General features: G+C 39.7%; 1 protein-coding gene and 1 long non-coding RNA gene across 6 annotated transcripts in view; one reads left to right on the forward strand and one right to left on the reverse strand.

The window, feature by feature from the left end:
- EXD2 (exonuclease 3'-5' domain containing 2) overlaps positions 1-15,473 on the forward strand; it is a 51,044-nt gene that overhangs the window by 16,546 nt on the left and 19,025 nt on the right. For 3 of the 5 annotated variants that reach the window (XM_019010113.3, XM_055362191.2, XM_055362193.2), the window contains 2 exons: positions 963-1,215; positions 1,557-1,936. In XM_019010113.3, the coding sequence (XP_018865658.2) occupies positions 1,604-1,936 (333 nt within the window). In that variant the 5' untranslated portion in view covers positions 963-1,215; positions 1,557-1,603. The remainder of the gene's footprint in view (positions 1-962; positions 1,216-1,556; positions 1,937-15,473) is intronic. The other 2 variants (XM_004055351.4, XM_019010112.3) reach the window with 1 other exon arrangement.
- Positions 1-15,473, reverse strand: part of LOC115930607 (uncharacterized) — a 64,496-nt gene that overhangs the window by 11,895 nt on the left and 37,128 nt on the right. The window lies entirely within an intron of this gene.

Consider the following 15,473-nt stretch of genomic DNA (forward strand, 5'->3'; position numbering starts at 1 on the left):
GCCCTGAGACCAAAGGCCATTTACTTTTTTTTTTTTTCTTTTTTGAGACAGAGTCTTACTCTTATCACCCAGGCTGGAGTGCAGTGGCTCAGTTTCGGCTCACTGAAACCTCCACCTCCCAAGTTCCAGCTATTCTCCTGCCTCAGCCTCCCGAGTAGCTGGGATTACAGGTGCCCACTACCACGCCTGGCTAATTTTTGTATTTTTAGTAGAGATGGGGTTTCACCATGTTAGCCAGGCTGGTCCGAACTCCTGACCTCAGGTGATCTACCTGCCTTGGCCTCCCAAAGTCCTGGGATTACAGGCATGAGCCACTGCACCTGGCCAGGCCACTTACTTTTTTTTTTTTTTTTTTTTTTTTGAGACGGAGTCTCACTCTGTCACCCAGACTGGAGTGCAGTGGCACGATCTCGGCTCACTGCAAGCTCCGCCTCCCGGGTTCATACCATTCTCCTGCCTCAGCCTCCCAAGTAGCTGGGGCAACAGGCGCCCGCCACCACGCCTGGCTAATTTCTTGTCTTTTTAGTAGAGACGGGGTTTCACTGTGTTAGTCGGGATGGTCTCGATCTCCTGACCTCGTGATCCACCTGCCTCGGCCTCCCAAAGTGCTGGGATTACAGGCATGAGCCACCGCTCCCGGCCCAGGCCACTTACTATTTACTGTTGTACTTTTACTGTTATTTTAACAGTACAGAAATAGTGCTGTATACTAATTTCTTTCTCACATAGAGGAAAACAGAAACTACATGGAGAAAGCCACATGTTACAGAAAAATGAAAAAGGGACTATTTTGTGGCTTGCTTCATTGATTTACATTAACCTGCCTGGCGCTGTGGACACTTCAGTTTGCATCCGCCTTCTATGCATCTTGTATATCTCTCTAAGTTCTACCTTTTTCTTTTGCTTTTCTGATCCTTTCTCTTTTGTACCCCCGCTGCCTTACCCTACAATAACCGCATCAGTTTCTATGGAGAACTGCTGAGCCTTCTGGAGCAACAGAAAGTGTTGAGTCAAGCCTGTTTCCTCCACTCCCTCACTGCCGCACCTTCCAGAGAAGTAAAAAAAGTCTCCCTACCAACTGACTGATGATTACAATTTTTTTTAAATTGAGAAGCAGTTTTCCTTCAACTGTTAGGTGATCAAAGGTTTAAAATACAAAATACTTTGAAGAAGATCCATTAACTAAAAAATTCATTCATTAATCAGCAGTTAGAGGTGAGAGTCTAGCTTATTGTTTTTTTTTCTTCCTAGATCACACTTCATTGTGTAGATAGCCTGTTGTTTTGACTGATATGATTTTATATCATTAAGAGAGCCATGGGGAACTGTCAGAGGGCAGGGAGATTTCCTGGGGTGAGGATGGAGATAGAGATGGAATACAGAGATTATAAAGATGAAGAAATTAAACCATTGCTACTATTTCACATGGAAATTTATAGCAGTTGTTTTAGTTTGTGGGCACAGAGATTATAAATGGGGCATTTTTTAGAGGAAAACTTGTTTATGTAAAGGTTTATATTCTGTATATAAATATATTTTTGCCATTTGTTTTGCAGATTGTGGGATTAGTGATATGCTTTTCTAAAGAGTAGAAAAGTCGAAGATGTCTAGACAGAACTTAGTGGCTTTGACAGTGACTACCCTTCTGGGTGTGGCTGTAGGGGGGTTTGTCCTCTGGAAAGGCATCCAGCGCCGCCGAAGGAGTAAAACGAGCCCTGTGACCCAACAGCCACAGCAGAAAGTGCTGGGCAGTAGAGAGCTGCCCCCTCCAGAAGATGATCAGCTGCACTCCAGTGCCCCCAGATCCTCGTGGGAGGAACGGATCCTTAAAGCAAAGGTGGTGACGGTGTCTCAGGAGGCAGAGTGGGATCAAATCGAGCCCTTGCTTAGAAGTGAATTAGAAGATTTTCCAGTACTTGGAATTGACTGTGAGTGGGTAAGTTAAAAAGCAAAAGTTAAAAAACAAAAAACAAAAAACAGAAAACAACTTCTGCTTTTCCAACTGGGACCTTGGACAGTCAAGTAGAAAATAAGGTTAAAGGAGAATGAATTAGCTTGTTCTCAACTTGCTTATAAGCAGATTTTAGCAGAAGAAGAAGCTGCTGTTCCTCTCAGGATGGCGGAGTGCTTACAATTATGGATTACAATTATGTCAAACCTATATGAATTCTATTTCCCCCACTTATCATTCTGTGAACTTGGACAAGCTATTTAGCCTCTCTGAGTCTTTGTTTGTTTGGTTGTTTGTAATAGGAACGTCATGGTACCTACCTCCAGTGGCTTTTCTAAGGATTCAAATAGATCACCCCCATAAAGGATTCAGCACAGTGTGAGCATATAGTAGTAAGTGTTCATGAAATATTAGCCACTGTTAATATTTGTAGTAGCATTTTCATAAGGATGCCATGGAGAAAATAGCTAAGGAATTCTATTTAAATGGAAATTATTACTTAGGATTTTAAAAGATAACAGTTAACATTTGAAACATCATTTACTCTAAGCCATGTACTATATGTTTTGCTTGCATCATCTAATTTTCACCATATGGGCATAACTTGGAGATATTGCAGGTTCGATGTTAGACCATGGCAATAAAGCAAATCTTACAATAAAGTGAGTTACATGAGTTTTTTGGTTTCCCAGTGCATATAAAAGTTATGCTTATGCTGAGTGTGGTGGTGGCTCATGACTGTAATCCCAGCACTTTGGTGGGCTAAGGTGGGGAAAATCAGTTGAGGCCAGGAGTTTAATACCAGTCAGCTAGGTCAGCATAGCGAGACTCCATCTCTACAAAAAGAGAAATTAGCCAGGTGTGGTGACACCCACCTGTAGTCCCAGCAACTTGGGAGGCTGAGGCAGGAGGATTGCTTGAGCCCAGGAGGTTGAAGCTGTCGTGAGCTATGAACACACCACTGCACTTCAGCCTGAGTGGCAGAGGGAGATCCTGTCTCGGGGAAAAAAAAATGTTGTGTTTATACTATACTATAGTTTATTAAGTATGCAATAACATTATATCTTTAAAAAGTACATTAATTAGTTTATTGCTAAAAATTGCTAATAATTATCTGAGCCTTCAGCAAGTTGTAATCTTTTTGCTGGTGCAGGGTCTTGCCTTGATATTGATGGCTGCTGACTGATCAGGGTAGTGGTTGCTGAAGGTTGGAGTTCCTGTGACAGTTTCTTAAGACAACAAAGAAGTTTGCCACATTGGTTGACTCTTCCTTTCATGAGAGATTTTTCTCTACTATGTGGTGCTGTTTAATAGCATTTTACCCACAGTAGAACTTCTTTCAAAATTAGAGTCAGTCCTCTGAAACCCTGCCATTGCTTTATCAACTAAGTTTATGCAATATTCTAAATCTTTTGTTGTCATTTCAACAGTGTTCACAGCATCTTTACCAGGAGTAGATTCCATCTCAGGAAACCACTTTCTTTGCTCATCCATAAAAAGCAACTGTTCATCTGTTACAGTTTTATCATGAGATTGCAGCAGTTTAATAACATCTTCAGGTTCCACCCCTAATGCTATTTCTCTTGCTGTATCCAGGAAATGTAATTAAAAGAGTCCCTAAGCAGAATGGCTCCACAAAATCAGTTCACAGGTTGATAGAAGAGGCCACTAGATGCCAACACTGTGATGACCAAAAAGAGAACACCTGACAGTGTGGGGAAATCTTTGTAGTCACAAAAGCCCTTACACCACAGCTACTGAGGGTGTTTCTTTATATCAGCAATAGTAGTAGTCATTTATACCAATGACCTTGGGCCATCAAGAAAGGATCAGTGATTTTAATCTATTCTGTGTAAAAAGTTACATCATTTTAGAACTATTTACATCAGCAACAATAGAAGAAAATAGGGTTTAAGTGGTAAGCTCTAGCAGATTAGGAAAATTCACCTGTGCCAAGCACCTGGATCATTCCAACTAAACGAAGTATAACTTGAGCAACAACAGGGTAGACTGAAGTGAATAGTAATTGATCTGATAATAATACACTTTAATTATTATAGCAGAGGCATAGAAAAGTTAAAGTGGCAAATAATCTAACCCCACCTCATTTTGACTTTTGATGTGTATTAAACTCAGGTTGGATTCCACATTTCCCTTTAGGTATGACTGCATTTCCTGATTGCTGTCATAAAAAACTCAATGAGAAAGTCATTCATGGCTTCCTTCCTTGTAGAAATAAGATAGAATACATTTAAGAGATGAATAGGAAACAAAAATAGGCTGGGCGCGGTAGCCCACGCCTGTAATCCTAGCACTTTGGGAGGCCGAGGCGGGCAGATCACTTGAGGTCAGGAGTTCGAGACCAGCCTGGCAAGCATGGTGAAATCCCCCCCTCTACTAAAAATACAAAAATTAGCCAGGTGTGGTAGCAGGCGCCTGTAATCCTAGCTACTTGGGAGGCTGAGGCAGGAGAATTGCTTGAGCCCAGGAGGTGGAGGTTGCAGTGAGCCGAGATCACGCCACTGCATTCCAACCTGAGGGACAGAGCAAGTGAGACCCTGTCTCAAAAAAAGAAAAAACGAAGACAAAAATGAAAAATCATCCATTCTTGCTCTATTTATTCCTCCATTCCTGTTTTGCTTTCCTTTTCATTCACTTTTATGTAAATGTTTATTCGATTATTATTTTTGTTCTTCTTTATTGTTTTTTTTTTAGAGACAGGGTGGTGTCACTCTGTTTCCCAGGCTGGAATGCAGTGGTACTATCATAGTTCACTGAACCTCGAACTCATGGGCTAAAATGATCCTTCTGTCTCAATCTCCCAAGTAGCTAGGACTACAGGTATGTGCCACCACTGTCACTTGGTTCCAATGGTTCTTGATTTTTTTTTTTTTTTTTTTTTGAGACAAGGTCTTACTCTGTCACCCAGGCTGGAGTGCAGTGGTGGGATTTTGGCTCACTTTAGCCTTGACCTCCCTGGGCTCAGATGATTGTCCCACCTCAGCCTCCTGAGTAGCTGGAACTACAGGTGTGCACCACCACACCTGGCTAATTTTTTTGTATTTTTAGTAGAGACGGGGTTTTGCGGTGTGGTCCAGGCTGGTCTCAAACTCTTGGACTCAAGCAATCCATTTGCCTCAGTCCCACAAAGTGCTGAGATTACAGGCGTGAGCAACCGTGCCTGGCCTATGTTATTGTTTTATAGTCAATATTTGTTTAGATTTACCAAAGTGTTTACCTTCCTGTATTCTTCTTCTTTTCTTTTCTTTTTTTTTTTTTTTGTAGTTGGGGTCTTGCTCTTTTGCCCAGGCTGGAATGCAGTTGTGCAATCACAGCTAACTGCAGCCTTAACCTCCCAGGCCCAAGTAATCCTCCCTCCTCGTGAGTAGCTGGGATTACAGGTGTGAGCCACCACATGCCATCTCTTTTTCACAGAGACAGGATTTTGCTGTGTTGCCCAGGCTGGTCCCAAACTCCTAGGCTCAAGTGATCCTCCTGCCTTGGCCTCCCAAAGTGTGCTGGGGTTACAGGTGTGTGTGAGCTACCATGCTGGGCCCTTTTTTTTTTTTTTTTTTTTAAGAGATGAGGTCTTGCTTTGTTGTGCAGTTGTGTGAGCATGGCTCACTGCAGCCTCAAACTCCTGGGCTCAAGTGATCCTCCTGCCTCAGCCTCCTGAGTAATTGGGACTACAGGCATGTGCCACTGCACCTGGATAATTTTTTTTTTTTTTTTTTTTGTAGAAATGGGGTCTTGTTGTGTTGCCCTGGCTGGTCTTCAACTCCTGGCCTCAAGTGATCCTCTCACTTGGTCCTCCTACAAGCATAAGCCACTGCACCCAGCTGTATTTACCTTTTTTTTTGTTTTTTTTTTGAGACAGAGTCTCGCTCTATCACCAAGGCTGGAGTACATTAGCGCAATCTTGACTCACTGCAACCTTTGCCTCCCGGGTTCAAGTGATTCTCCTGCCTCAGCCTCCTGAGTAGCTGGGACTACAGGCGTGTGCCACAATGCCCGTCTAATTTTTTCTATTTTTAGTAGAGACAGGGTTTCACCGTGTTAGCCAGGGTGGTCTCGATCTCCTAACCTTGTATTTACCTTTTTCTTTGCTTACTTTTTCTTATATCTCTGACCTTCTTTTGGGGATCATTTTCCTTAAAATTGTTCTTTAACAGTTTAGGGCCCATTGATAATAAACTTCATCATTTTGAAAATGTCTGTAATTTGATTTTAATCTTAAAGAGATTTTCTCTGGGTGTAAAGTTCTGGTTTGGCAGTTTATCATTTTCAGGATAGTATTCCATTGCCTTCTGGCTTCCATTATTGCTGTTGAAGATAACTGTCAGTCTATACCTTGATTCTTTGTAAGTAATGTAATTTTTTCATATCTCTTCTTAAGATCTTCTCTTTGAGTTTATGGTTCTGAAGGTTCACTATGATGAGTCTAGGTGTTTTATTTCTAGCTTGGGATTCAGAAAAATATCTGGATAATAGGATTGATGTTTTATCAATTTAAAATTTCTCTTTAAAGATTGTCTTTATCCTTTCTTCTTTCTTGCTGGAATTTAATATTTAACATATCTTAGTCTCTCTAGATTCATTTTATACGATTTCTTCTGGTCTCTTTTACAATTCCCTTTTTCTTTATTTGGCTTTGTCTAATCTGTTTAACCTGCCCCTGAGTCTTTTTTTAGACTTTTTTATTGTGAAATATAACACATCAAGAAAAGTGCCTGGAACAAAAATAAACACTGAATGATTTATGTAAAGAGAACAGCTCAGCTGTGTAACTAGAAACTAGGTCAAGAAACGTAAGATTGCTAGGACTCCAGGAGCTCTTGTTGTGCCCACTTGAAATCATTGTCCCCTCACTGCCCTCTGAGGGTTACCATTATCCTGTCTCAAGAAAGTCTATTTACTTTCTTGTTTTCTTTATACTTTTACTGCTTAGGCATGCCTCCCTCAGCACTGTAGTTTAATTTTACCTGTTTTTTAAATTTAGTATAAATGAATCATCGAGTATGTGCTCTTTTTTGTCTTGCTTCTTTTTCCAAACGTTGTGAGATCTACCTGTGTTGGGTGTGACTATGATTTGTTGCCATATAGTATTCCATGGTATAAATATACCATGACTTATTTTTCCATTCTATTACTGATGGACATTTATATATATATATAAAATACAGTATAGGCCAGGCGTGGTGGCTAACACCTGTAATCCCAGCACTTTGGGAGGCCGAGGTGGGTGGATCACCTGAACCTGAGGTCAGGAGTTCAAGACCAGCCTGGCCAACATGGAGAAACCCCGTCTCTACTAAAAATACAAAAATTAGCTAGGTGTGGTGATGCATACAGGTATAATCCCAGTTACTTGGGAGGCTGAGGCAGAAGAATTGCTGGAACCCAGGAGGCAGAGGTTGCATTGAGCTGAGAGTGTGCCACTGCACTCCAGCCTGGGTGACACAGAGAGACTCCATCTCAAAAATATATGTGTGTGTGTGTGTGTGTGTGTGTGTATAATACAATATATCATTTACATTTGGGGGCTCTTGCAAAGAATGGTGCAATTGAACATTTACACTCATTATTGGGCATATGCGTCTATGAGTGGAGTTCTGGGTCAAGGAGTTTGTGTGTGTGCACATGCACGCACAACTTTAACTTTTATAGATGATGCCAAACTGTTTACCAAGATCTTTTTATGAATTTACCTTCCCATCCGTAGCATATGACTGATTCCATTGTTTCTAGCTGTTTTCAGAAGTGATTACACTAATTTAACCTCCCTATATATGAAAATTGCCTTTGTTTTACATCCTTGTCCACATTTGGTACTGTCATATTTTAAAATTTTATCCATTCTGTTGGGCTTGTAGTAATAGTTCACTATTATTTTAATTTGCATATTCCAGATTGCTAATGAAATTAAACATCTTTTTGTATTTTATTGGTCATTTAGATATCCTCTTTTATGCAGTGTCCATTCAAGTCTCTTGCCTCATTTTCTTTTTTTTTCTTGCCTCATTTTCTATCGAGTTGTCTTTATAGAAGTTCTTTACATATTCTGCATATGAACCCTCTGGGAGTTAAATTTGTGTTGTAAATGTTTTCTCCCATTCTGTGAATTGCCTTTACATTCTTTTAATGTTTTCTTTTGATAAACAGAAGATCTGTGTAGTACAGTTGATCAAGTCTTTCCCTATACACAGTCATGAACATCTTCTCCCCATGTTATTTTCTTAGAGTTTTATGGTTTTAACCTTGGCGATTCAGATTTACAATCCACCTGAAATTGATTTTTTAGGTGTGTTTGTATATGATGTGTGGTAGGGTTAAGTTTAATTTTTTCTCCTAAAGGGATAGTCAATCTGCCTAGAATCACAGATTGAACAGATAAACCTTTCCTGATTGCTCTGCAATGCCACTTTATCACAAAACGAGTGTCTGTATGTGTCTAGATCTGTTTTTGTCTTCTTGATTGTCTATTTTTCTATTGTTGCACCAATTATTATATACTTTCTTATTTACCATTGCTTTAAAATAACTCTGGATATCTGGGGCAGCAAGACCTGCCATCTTGTTCTTTTTCCACAATATCTTGGATAATCTTGATACTCTACATTTTCTTTTTTGTGATGGAGTCTCACTCTGTCACTCAGACTGGAGTGCAGTGGCATGATCTCGGCTCACTGCAGCCTCCACCTCCTGGGTTCAAGCCATTCTCCTGCCTCAGCCACCCGAGTAGCTGGGACAATAGGTGCCTGCTACCACACCTGGCTTACATTTTCTTAAATGTTTTAAAATCAATTTTCAGGTCCTATAAAATTTTCTTGAAATTTTGATTGAGATTGTATTGTATAGATCAGTTTGTAGGGAACTGACTTCTTTATATTATTGAAGGGTTTTAAAAAATTGACATGAAATTGTATATATTATGTGTAATGTTTTATGCATATATACATTGTGGGATAATTAAATCTAGCTAATTAACAAGTGCATTACTTCACATAGTTATCATTTTTAATGATGAGAACACTTAACATACACTATCTTTGCATTTTAGTAATACAGTATATCATCATTAACTATAGTCACCATGCTGTACACTAGATGTCTTGAACTCATCCCTCCTATGTAACTGTAATTATATATTCTTTGATCAACATTTTCTCATCCTCCTCTCCTCCCAACCATCCTGGCCTGTGGTAACCACTATTCTACTCTCTACTTCTATGAGATCAACTCTTTTATTTTTTATTTTTATTTTTTAGAGACATGTTCTCGCTCTGTTACCCAGGCTAGAGTGCAGTGGCGTGATCATAACTCACTACAGCATTGAGGTCCTAGGCTCAATCAGTCCTCCTGCCTTACCCTCCCAAGTAGCTAGGACTATAGGCACACACTACCACAACTGGCTAATTTTTATTTTTATTTTTTAGAGATGAAGTCTCACTGTGATTCTTAGGCTGGTCTTGAATTTCTGGCCTCAAGTGATCCTTCCACCTCAGCCTCCCGAGTAGCTGGGATTATGGGAGGGAGCTACTATGCCCACCAAGGTCAACTTTTTTAGATTCCACATATGAGTGGGCTCATGCAGTATTTATCGTTCTGTGCCTGGCTTATTTCACTTAACATAATGTCTTCCAGGTTTAGCCATGTTGTCACAAATGACAAGATTTCATTATTTTTTATGGACAAATAATATTGCATTTTGGAGGGAGAGATTTATATATCACATTTTCTTTTTTTTTATTATACTTTAAGTTATAGGGTACATGTACACAACATGCAGGTTTGTTACATATGATACTTGTGCCATGTTGTTGTGCTGCACCCATTAACTTGTCATTTACATTAGGTATATCTCCTAATGCTATCCCTTCCCCCTCCCCCCACTCCATGACAGGCCCCGGTGTGTGATGTTCCCCTTCCTGTGACCAAGTGTTCTCATTGTTCAATTCCCACCTATGAGTGAGAACATGTGGTGTTTGGTTTTTTGTCCTTGCGATAGTTTGCTGAGAATGATGGTTTCCAACTTCATCTATGTCCCTACAAAGGACATGAACTCATCCTTTTTTATGGCTGCATAGTATTCCATGGTGTATATGTGCCACATTTTCTTAATCCAGTCTATCATTGATGGACATTTGGGTTGGTTCCAAGTCTTTGCTGTTGTGAATAGTGCCACAATAAACATACGTGTGCATGTGTCTTTATAGCAGCATGATTTATAATCCTTTGGGTATATACCCAGTAATGGGATGGCTGGGTCAAATGGTATTTCTAATTCTGGATCCTTGAGGAATTGCCACACTGTCTTCTACAATGGTTGAACTAGTTTACAGTCCCACCAACAGTGTAAAAGTGTTCCTATTTCTCCACATCCTCTCCAGCACCTGTTCTTTCCTGACTTTTTAATAATCTCCATTCTAACTGGTGTGAGATGGTATCTCATTGTGGTTTTGATTTGCATTTCTCTGATGGCCAGTGATGATGAGCATTTTTTCATGTGTCTTTTGGCTGCATAAATGTCTTCTTTTGAGTAGTGTCTGTTCATATCCTTTGCCCACTTTTTGATGGGGTTTTTTTCTTGTAAATTTGTTTGAGTTCTTTGTAGGTTCTGGATATTAGCCCTTTATCAGATGAGTAGATTGCAAAAATTTTCTCCCATTCTGTAGGTTGCCTGTTCACTCTGATGGTAGTTTCTTTTGCTGTGCAGAAGCTCTTTAGTTTAATTAGATCCCATTTGTCAATTTTGTCTTTGTTGCCATTGCTTTTGGTGTTTTAGACATGAAGTCCTTGCCCATTCCTATGTCCTGAATGGTATTGCCTAGGTTTTCTTCTAGGATTTTTATGGTTTTAGGTCTAACATTTAAGTCTTTAATCCATCTTGAATTAATTTTTGTATAAGGTGTAAGGAAGGGATCCAGTTTCAGCTTTCTAGATATGCTAGCCAGTTTTCCCAGCACCATTTATTAAATAGGGAATCCTTTCCCCATTTCTTGTTTTTTTCAGGTTTGCCAAAGATCAGATAGTTGTAGATGTGTGGTATTAGTTTTGAGTGCTCTGTTCCATTCCAGTGGTCTATATCTCTGTTTTGGTACCAGTACCATGCTGTTTTGGTTACTGTAGCCTTGTAGTATAGTTTGAAGTCAGGTAGCATGATGTCTCCAGCTTTGTTCTTTTGGCTTAGGATTGTCTTGGCAATGCAGGCTGTTTTTGGTTCCATATGAACTTTAAAGTAGTTTTTTCCAATTCTGTGAAGAAAGTCATTGGTAGCTTGATAGGGATGGCATTGAATCTATAAATTATCTTGGGCAGTATGGCCATTCTCACGATATTGATTCTTCCTATCCATGAGCATGGAATATTCTTCCATTTGTTTGTGTCCTCTTTTATTTCATTGAGCAGTGGTTTGTAGTTCTCCTTGAAGAGGTCCTTCACATCCCTTGGAAGTGGGATTCCTAGGTATTTTATTCTCTTTGAAGCAATTGTGAATGGGAGTTCACTCATGATTTGGCTCTCTGTTTGTCTGTTATTGGTGTATAAAAATGCTTTGATTTTTGCACATTGATTTTATATCCTGAGTCACATTTTCTTTATCCATTCGTCTGTTGATGAACACTTAGGTTGATTCTATATCTTGGCTATTATGAATGGTGCTGCAGTAAACGTGGGTGTGCAGCTATCTCTTTGACATACTGATTTTATTTCACTTGGGTATATATCCAGTAGTGGAATTGTTAGACCACAATATTGAGTTTTTGAATCTAAGTGTTTGTTTAGACCTTTAGTTTCTTTTAATAATGTATTTATAGTTTTCTGTGATTTTTAAATTTAAGTATAAATGGAGATTTTAAACATTTTTCTGTTTCTGGTACATGGAAAAAATAACTGAGTTTTACATATTTCTCTTGTATTAAGGAATCTTTCTAAACTCACTTATTCTAATTACTTGTAGATTCTTTTGGATTTCTATATAGACTGTTATCTTTGAAAATGACCATTTTATTTCTTTCCCGTCCTTGTCATTTTTTCTTTCTTTTCTTGCCTTGGTGTACCTGGCTAGGATCACAGTACAGTGTTCAGTAGATGTGGTGATAGTGGACATCCTTGACTTATGCCCTATCTCAAAATGACAGCTTTTAACATTTCACCTTGAAGTATAATATCTGCAGTAGGTTTGTAGATCCCTTTATCAGATTAAATATGTTCATTTCTATTCTTGGTTTGCTAAGAGTTTTTTTTTTTTTAATCATGAATGGTTGGTGAATTTAATCAAATGTTTTCTGCATTTCTTGAGATAATTATATATCTTCTCTTTATTCTGTTATTGTGTTGAAATACATTGATATTTGAATTCCTGGGATAAATGCCCTCCTCCTGTCTGGCTCCTGCACCTAGACAACTCTTGCTCCTGTTTGAATGCCAGTCTCAGACACCATCTCTCTCAGCAAGTGTTTTGTCTCTTTTTTTTTTTTTTTTTTTTGAGACGGAGTTTCACTCTGTCACCCAGGCTGGAGTGCAGTGGCATGATCTTGGCTCACTGCAAGCTCCGCCTCCCGGGTTCACGCCATACTCCTGCCTCAGCCTCCCGAGTAGCTGGGACTACAGGCGCCCGCCACCATGTCCGGCTAATTTTTTGTATTTTTAGTAGAGACGGGGTTTCACTGTGGTCTCGATCTCCTGACCTCGTGATCCGCCCACCTCGGCCTCCCAAAGTGCTGGGATTACAAGCATGAGCCACCGTGCTGGGCCTTTTTTTTTTTTTTAAGGAGACAGAGTTGGGCCAGGTGCAGTGGCTCACTCCGGTAATCCCAGCACTTTGGGTGGCCGAGGTGGGCGGATCACGAAGTCAGGAGTTCGAGACCAGCCTGGCCAACATGGTGAAACCCTGTCTCTTCTAGAAATACAAAAATTAGCCAGGCTTGGTTGTGGGTGCCTGTAATCCCACCTACTGGGGAGGCTGAGGCAGGAGAATCGCTTGAAACCGGAAGGCAGAGGTTGCAGTGAGCCAAGATTGTGCCACTGCACTCCAGCCTGGTCAACAAGAGTGAAACTCTTTCTAAGTCAATCAATCGATAAGAGATAGAGTTGTCCTTTTGCCCAGGTTGGAGTGCAGTGTCTCAGTCATAGCTCACTGTAGCCTCAAATTCCTGGGCTCAAGCAGTCCTCCCACCTCAGCCTGCCAGGTAGCTGGGACTACAGGTGCACACCACCATGCCTAGCTAATCTTTTAATTTTTTTGTGGAGATGGGAGTCTTGCCATGTTGTCCAGGCTGGTGTCAAACTCCTGAGCTCAAGCAGTCCTTCTGCCTCAGCCTCCCAAAGTGCTGGGATTACAGGTGTGAGCCACTGTGCTTGGCCGTTGTCAGGCTTTGATTTTAAAAAGTTATGCTAGCTTCATACAACAGGTTAGGGGTGTTCCCTATTTTTATGTTCTCTGGAAGAGTTTGTATAAGATTGTCATTCTTTTCTACTTAAAATGTTTAGTTAGAATCTACTGGTGAAGCCATCTGGAGTTCTCTTTTAAGGGAAGTTTTTGAATTATGGATACAATTTCTTGAATAGTTATAGAGCTATTAATATTTTCTATTTCTTAATGTCTCAGTTTTGATAAGTTATATATTTCATTTATCATCTAAATATGTTATCTTTAAATTTTTTTAATTATTGGTATAAACCAAGCGTAGTGGCTTATGCCTGTAATCCCACCACCATGGGAGGCTGAGGCAGGAGGATCACACTTCAGGCAAGGAGTATGAGACCAGCCTGGGCAACACAATGAGAATCTGTCTTTACAAAAAAATTTAAAAATTAGCCCGGCATGGTGGTGTGAGTCTGTAGTCCCAGATACTCAGGAGGCTAAGGTGGTAGGATGGCTTGGGCCCAGGAGTTCAAGGCTGCAGTGAGCTATGATCATGCCACTGCACTACACCCTGGGCAGCAAAGCGAGACCCTGTCTCCCCCTCCAAAAAAAATTATTGGCTGGCTGGGTGAGGTGGCTCATGCCTATAATCCCAGCACTTTGGGAGGCCAAGGCAGGTGGATCACAAGGTCAGGAGTTCGAGACCAGCCTGGCCAACATGGTGAAACTCTGTCTCTACTAAAAAAAAAAAAAAAAAAAAAAAAAATTAGCCACGCGTGGTGGTGCGCACCTGTAATCCCAGCTACTCGGGAGGCTGAGGCAGGAGAATCGCTTGAACCTGGGAGGTGGAGGTTGCAGTGAGCCAAGATCGTGCCATTGCAGTCCACCTAGGTGATAGGGTGAGACTCTATCTCAAAAAAAAAAAAAAAATTATTGGCATATATTTGTTTATGATATCCTCTGAAAATTTTTACCCCATTTGGTAGATATCTAGGAATGTCTCTTTTTTCATTCCTGACTTTGCTTACTTGTGCTTCTTTTTTCTTCATAATTCCTTCCATGGGTTTATTAATTTTATTAGTGTTTTCAAATAACCAACTTTTTGCTTTGTTGATCTTCTTTATATTTGTGTTTAATTGATTTCTACTCTTATTTCTATTGTTTCTTTCCTTCTGTTCTCTTGGGTATAATTTCTTATTCTTCATTATTCTTCAACCAACTTTAATCTGACATCTTTCCATATTACTCCACTGAAACTGGTCAAGTTGATGGCTTTCTTGTTTTCTAGTCCAGTGGACACTTATTTGGACTCGTTATTCTTGCTCTCAAAAGCATCACACTCACATTCTTCTATCTCCTATCTTATTATCCTTTCTACTTTTTCCTTTTCTGATTCCTGTTTTACCTGATATCTAAATATTGAAATGGGGCAGGCTTGGTCTCTTCTGTATCCACCCCAGATATTGCAAACTGAGATGCCTACAAGAGCCAAGCACGTTCTGTAAATGAGTGATATAGAGTGATTGTTTGCTTTTTTTAATACATAGGAATGTTCTTAAATTCATAAGGAAATGTATTACCTTTCATTTTTTTTTTAAACATAAGGCCTCTAGGGTCTATCTTTCATTTTTGTAGTTTTACTAGCAACATGGATCCTGAGAAATATTTTTTTGTATTAGAAAAATAGTGGTGTACAAATATGATGGTAAGTGAAGACAACATTTGGCCTCAGTTGAAAAGACATATGGTGAATTAGAGAATTCATGCCTCATATAAATGAAAAAGCTGCCATATAGTTCAAACCAACTGTTACTGGATTGCCCAGTTCTTTAAAAAGAAACTTGGAGTATGGATGGATTCTTTAAAATGTGAACTCTACTAATTTAAAAATTCTGGCGTAAGTTTTTAAATACGTGGAGACCAAAAATAATATTATAATAAAAGCATGTCTGTGAGTCAGCAGATGGATCCGTGGGCCACTAATTTATGTCTTCTAATTTACATTCTTTTCCTGTATTCCCATCTAATTATATGGCTTTAAATACCATTGATATGGTGATTACTCTCAAATTCAGAATGCCAGCCTTTCATATTCACCTGCCTACTTGACATCTCTCCTTGAATGTCTAATAGTCATCTCAAACTTAACATGTTTCT

This window comes from Gorilla gorilla, chromosome 15 (assembly GCF_029281585.2).
Source record: "Gorilla gorilla gorilla isolate KB3781 chromosome 15, NHGRI_mGorGor1-v2.1_pri, whole genome shotgun sequence".
Lineage (NCBI taxonomy): Eukaryota > Metazoa > Chordata > Mammalia > Primates > Hominidae > Gorilla > Gorilla gorilla.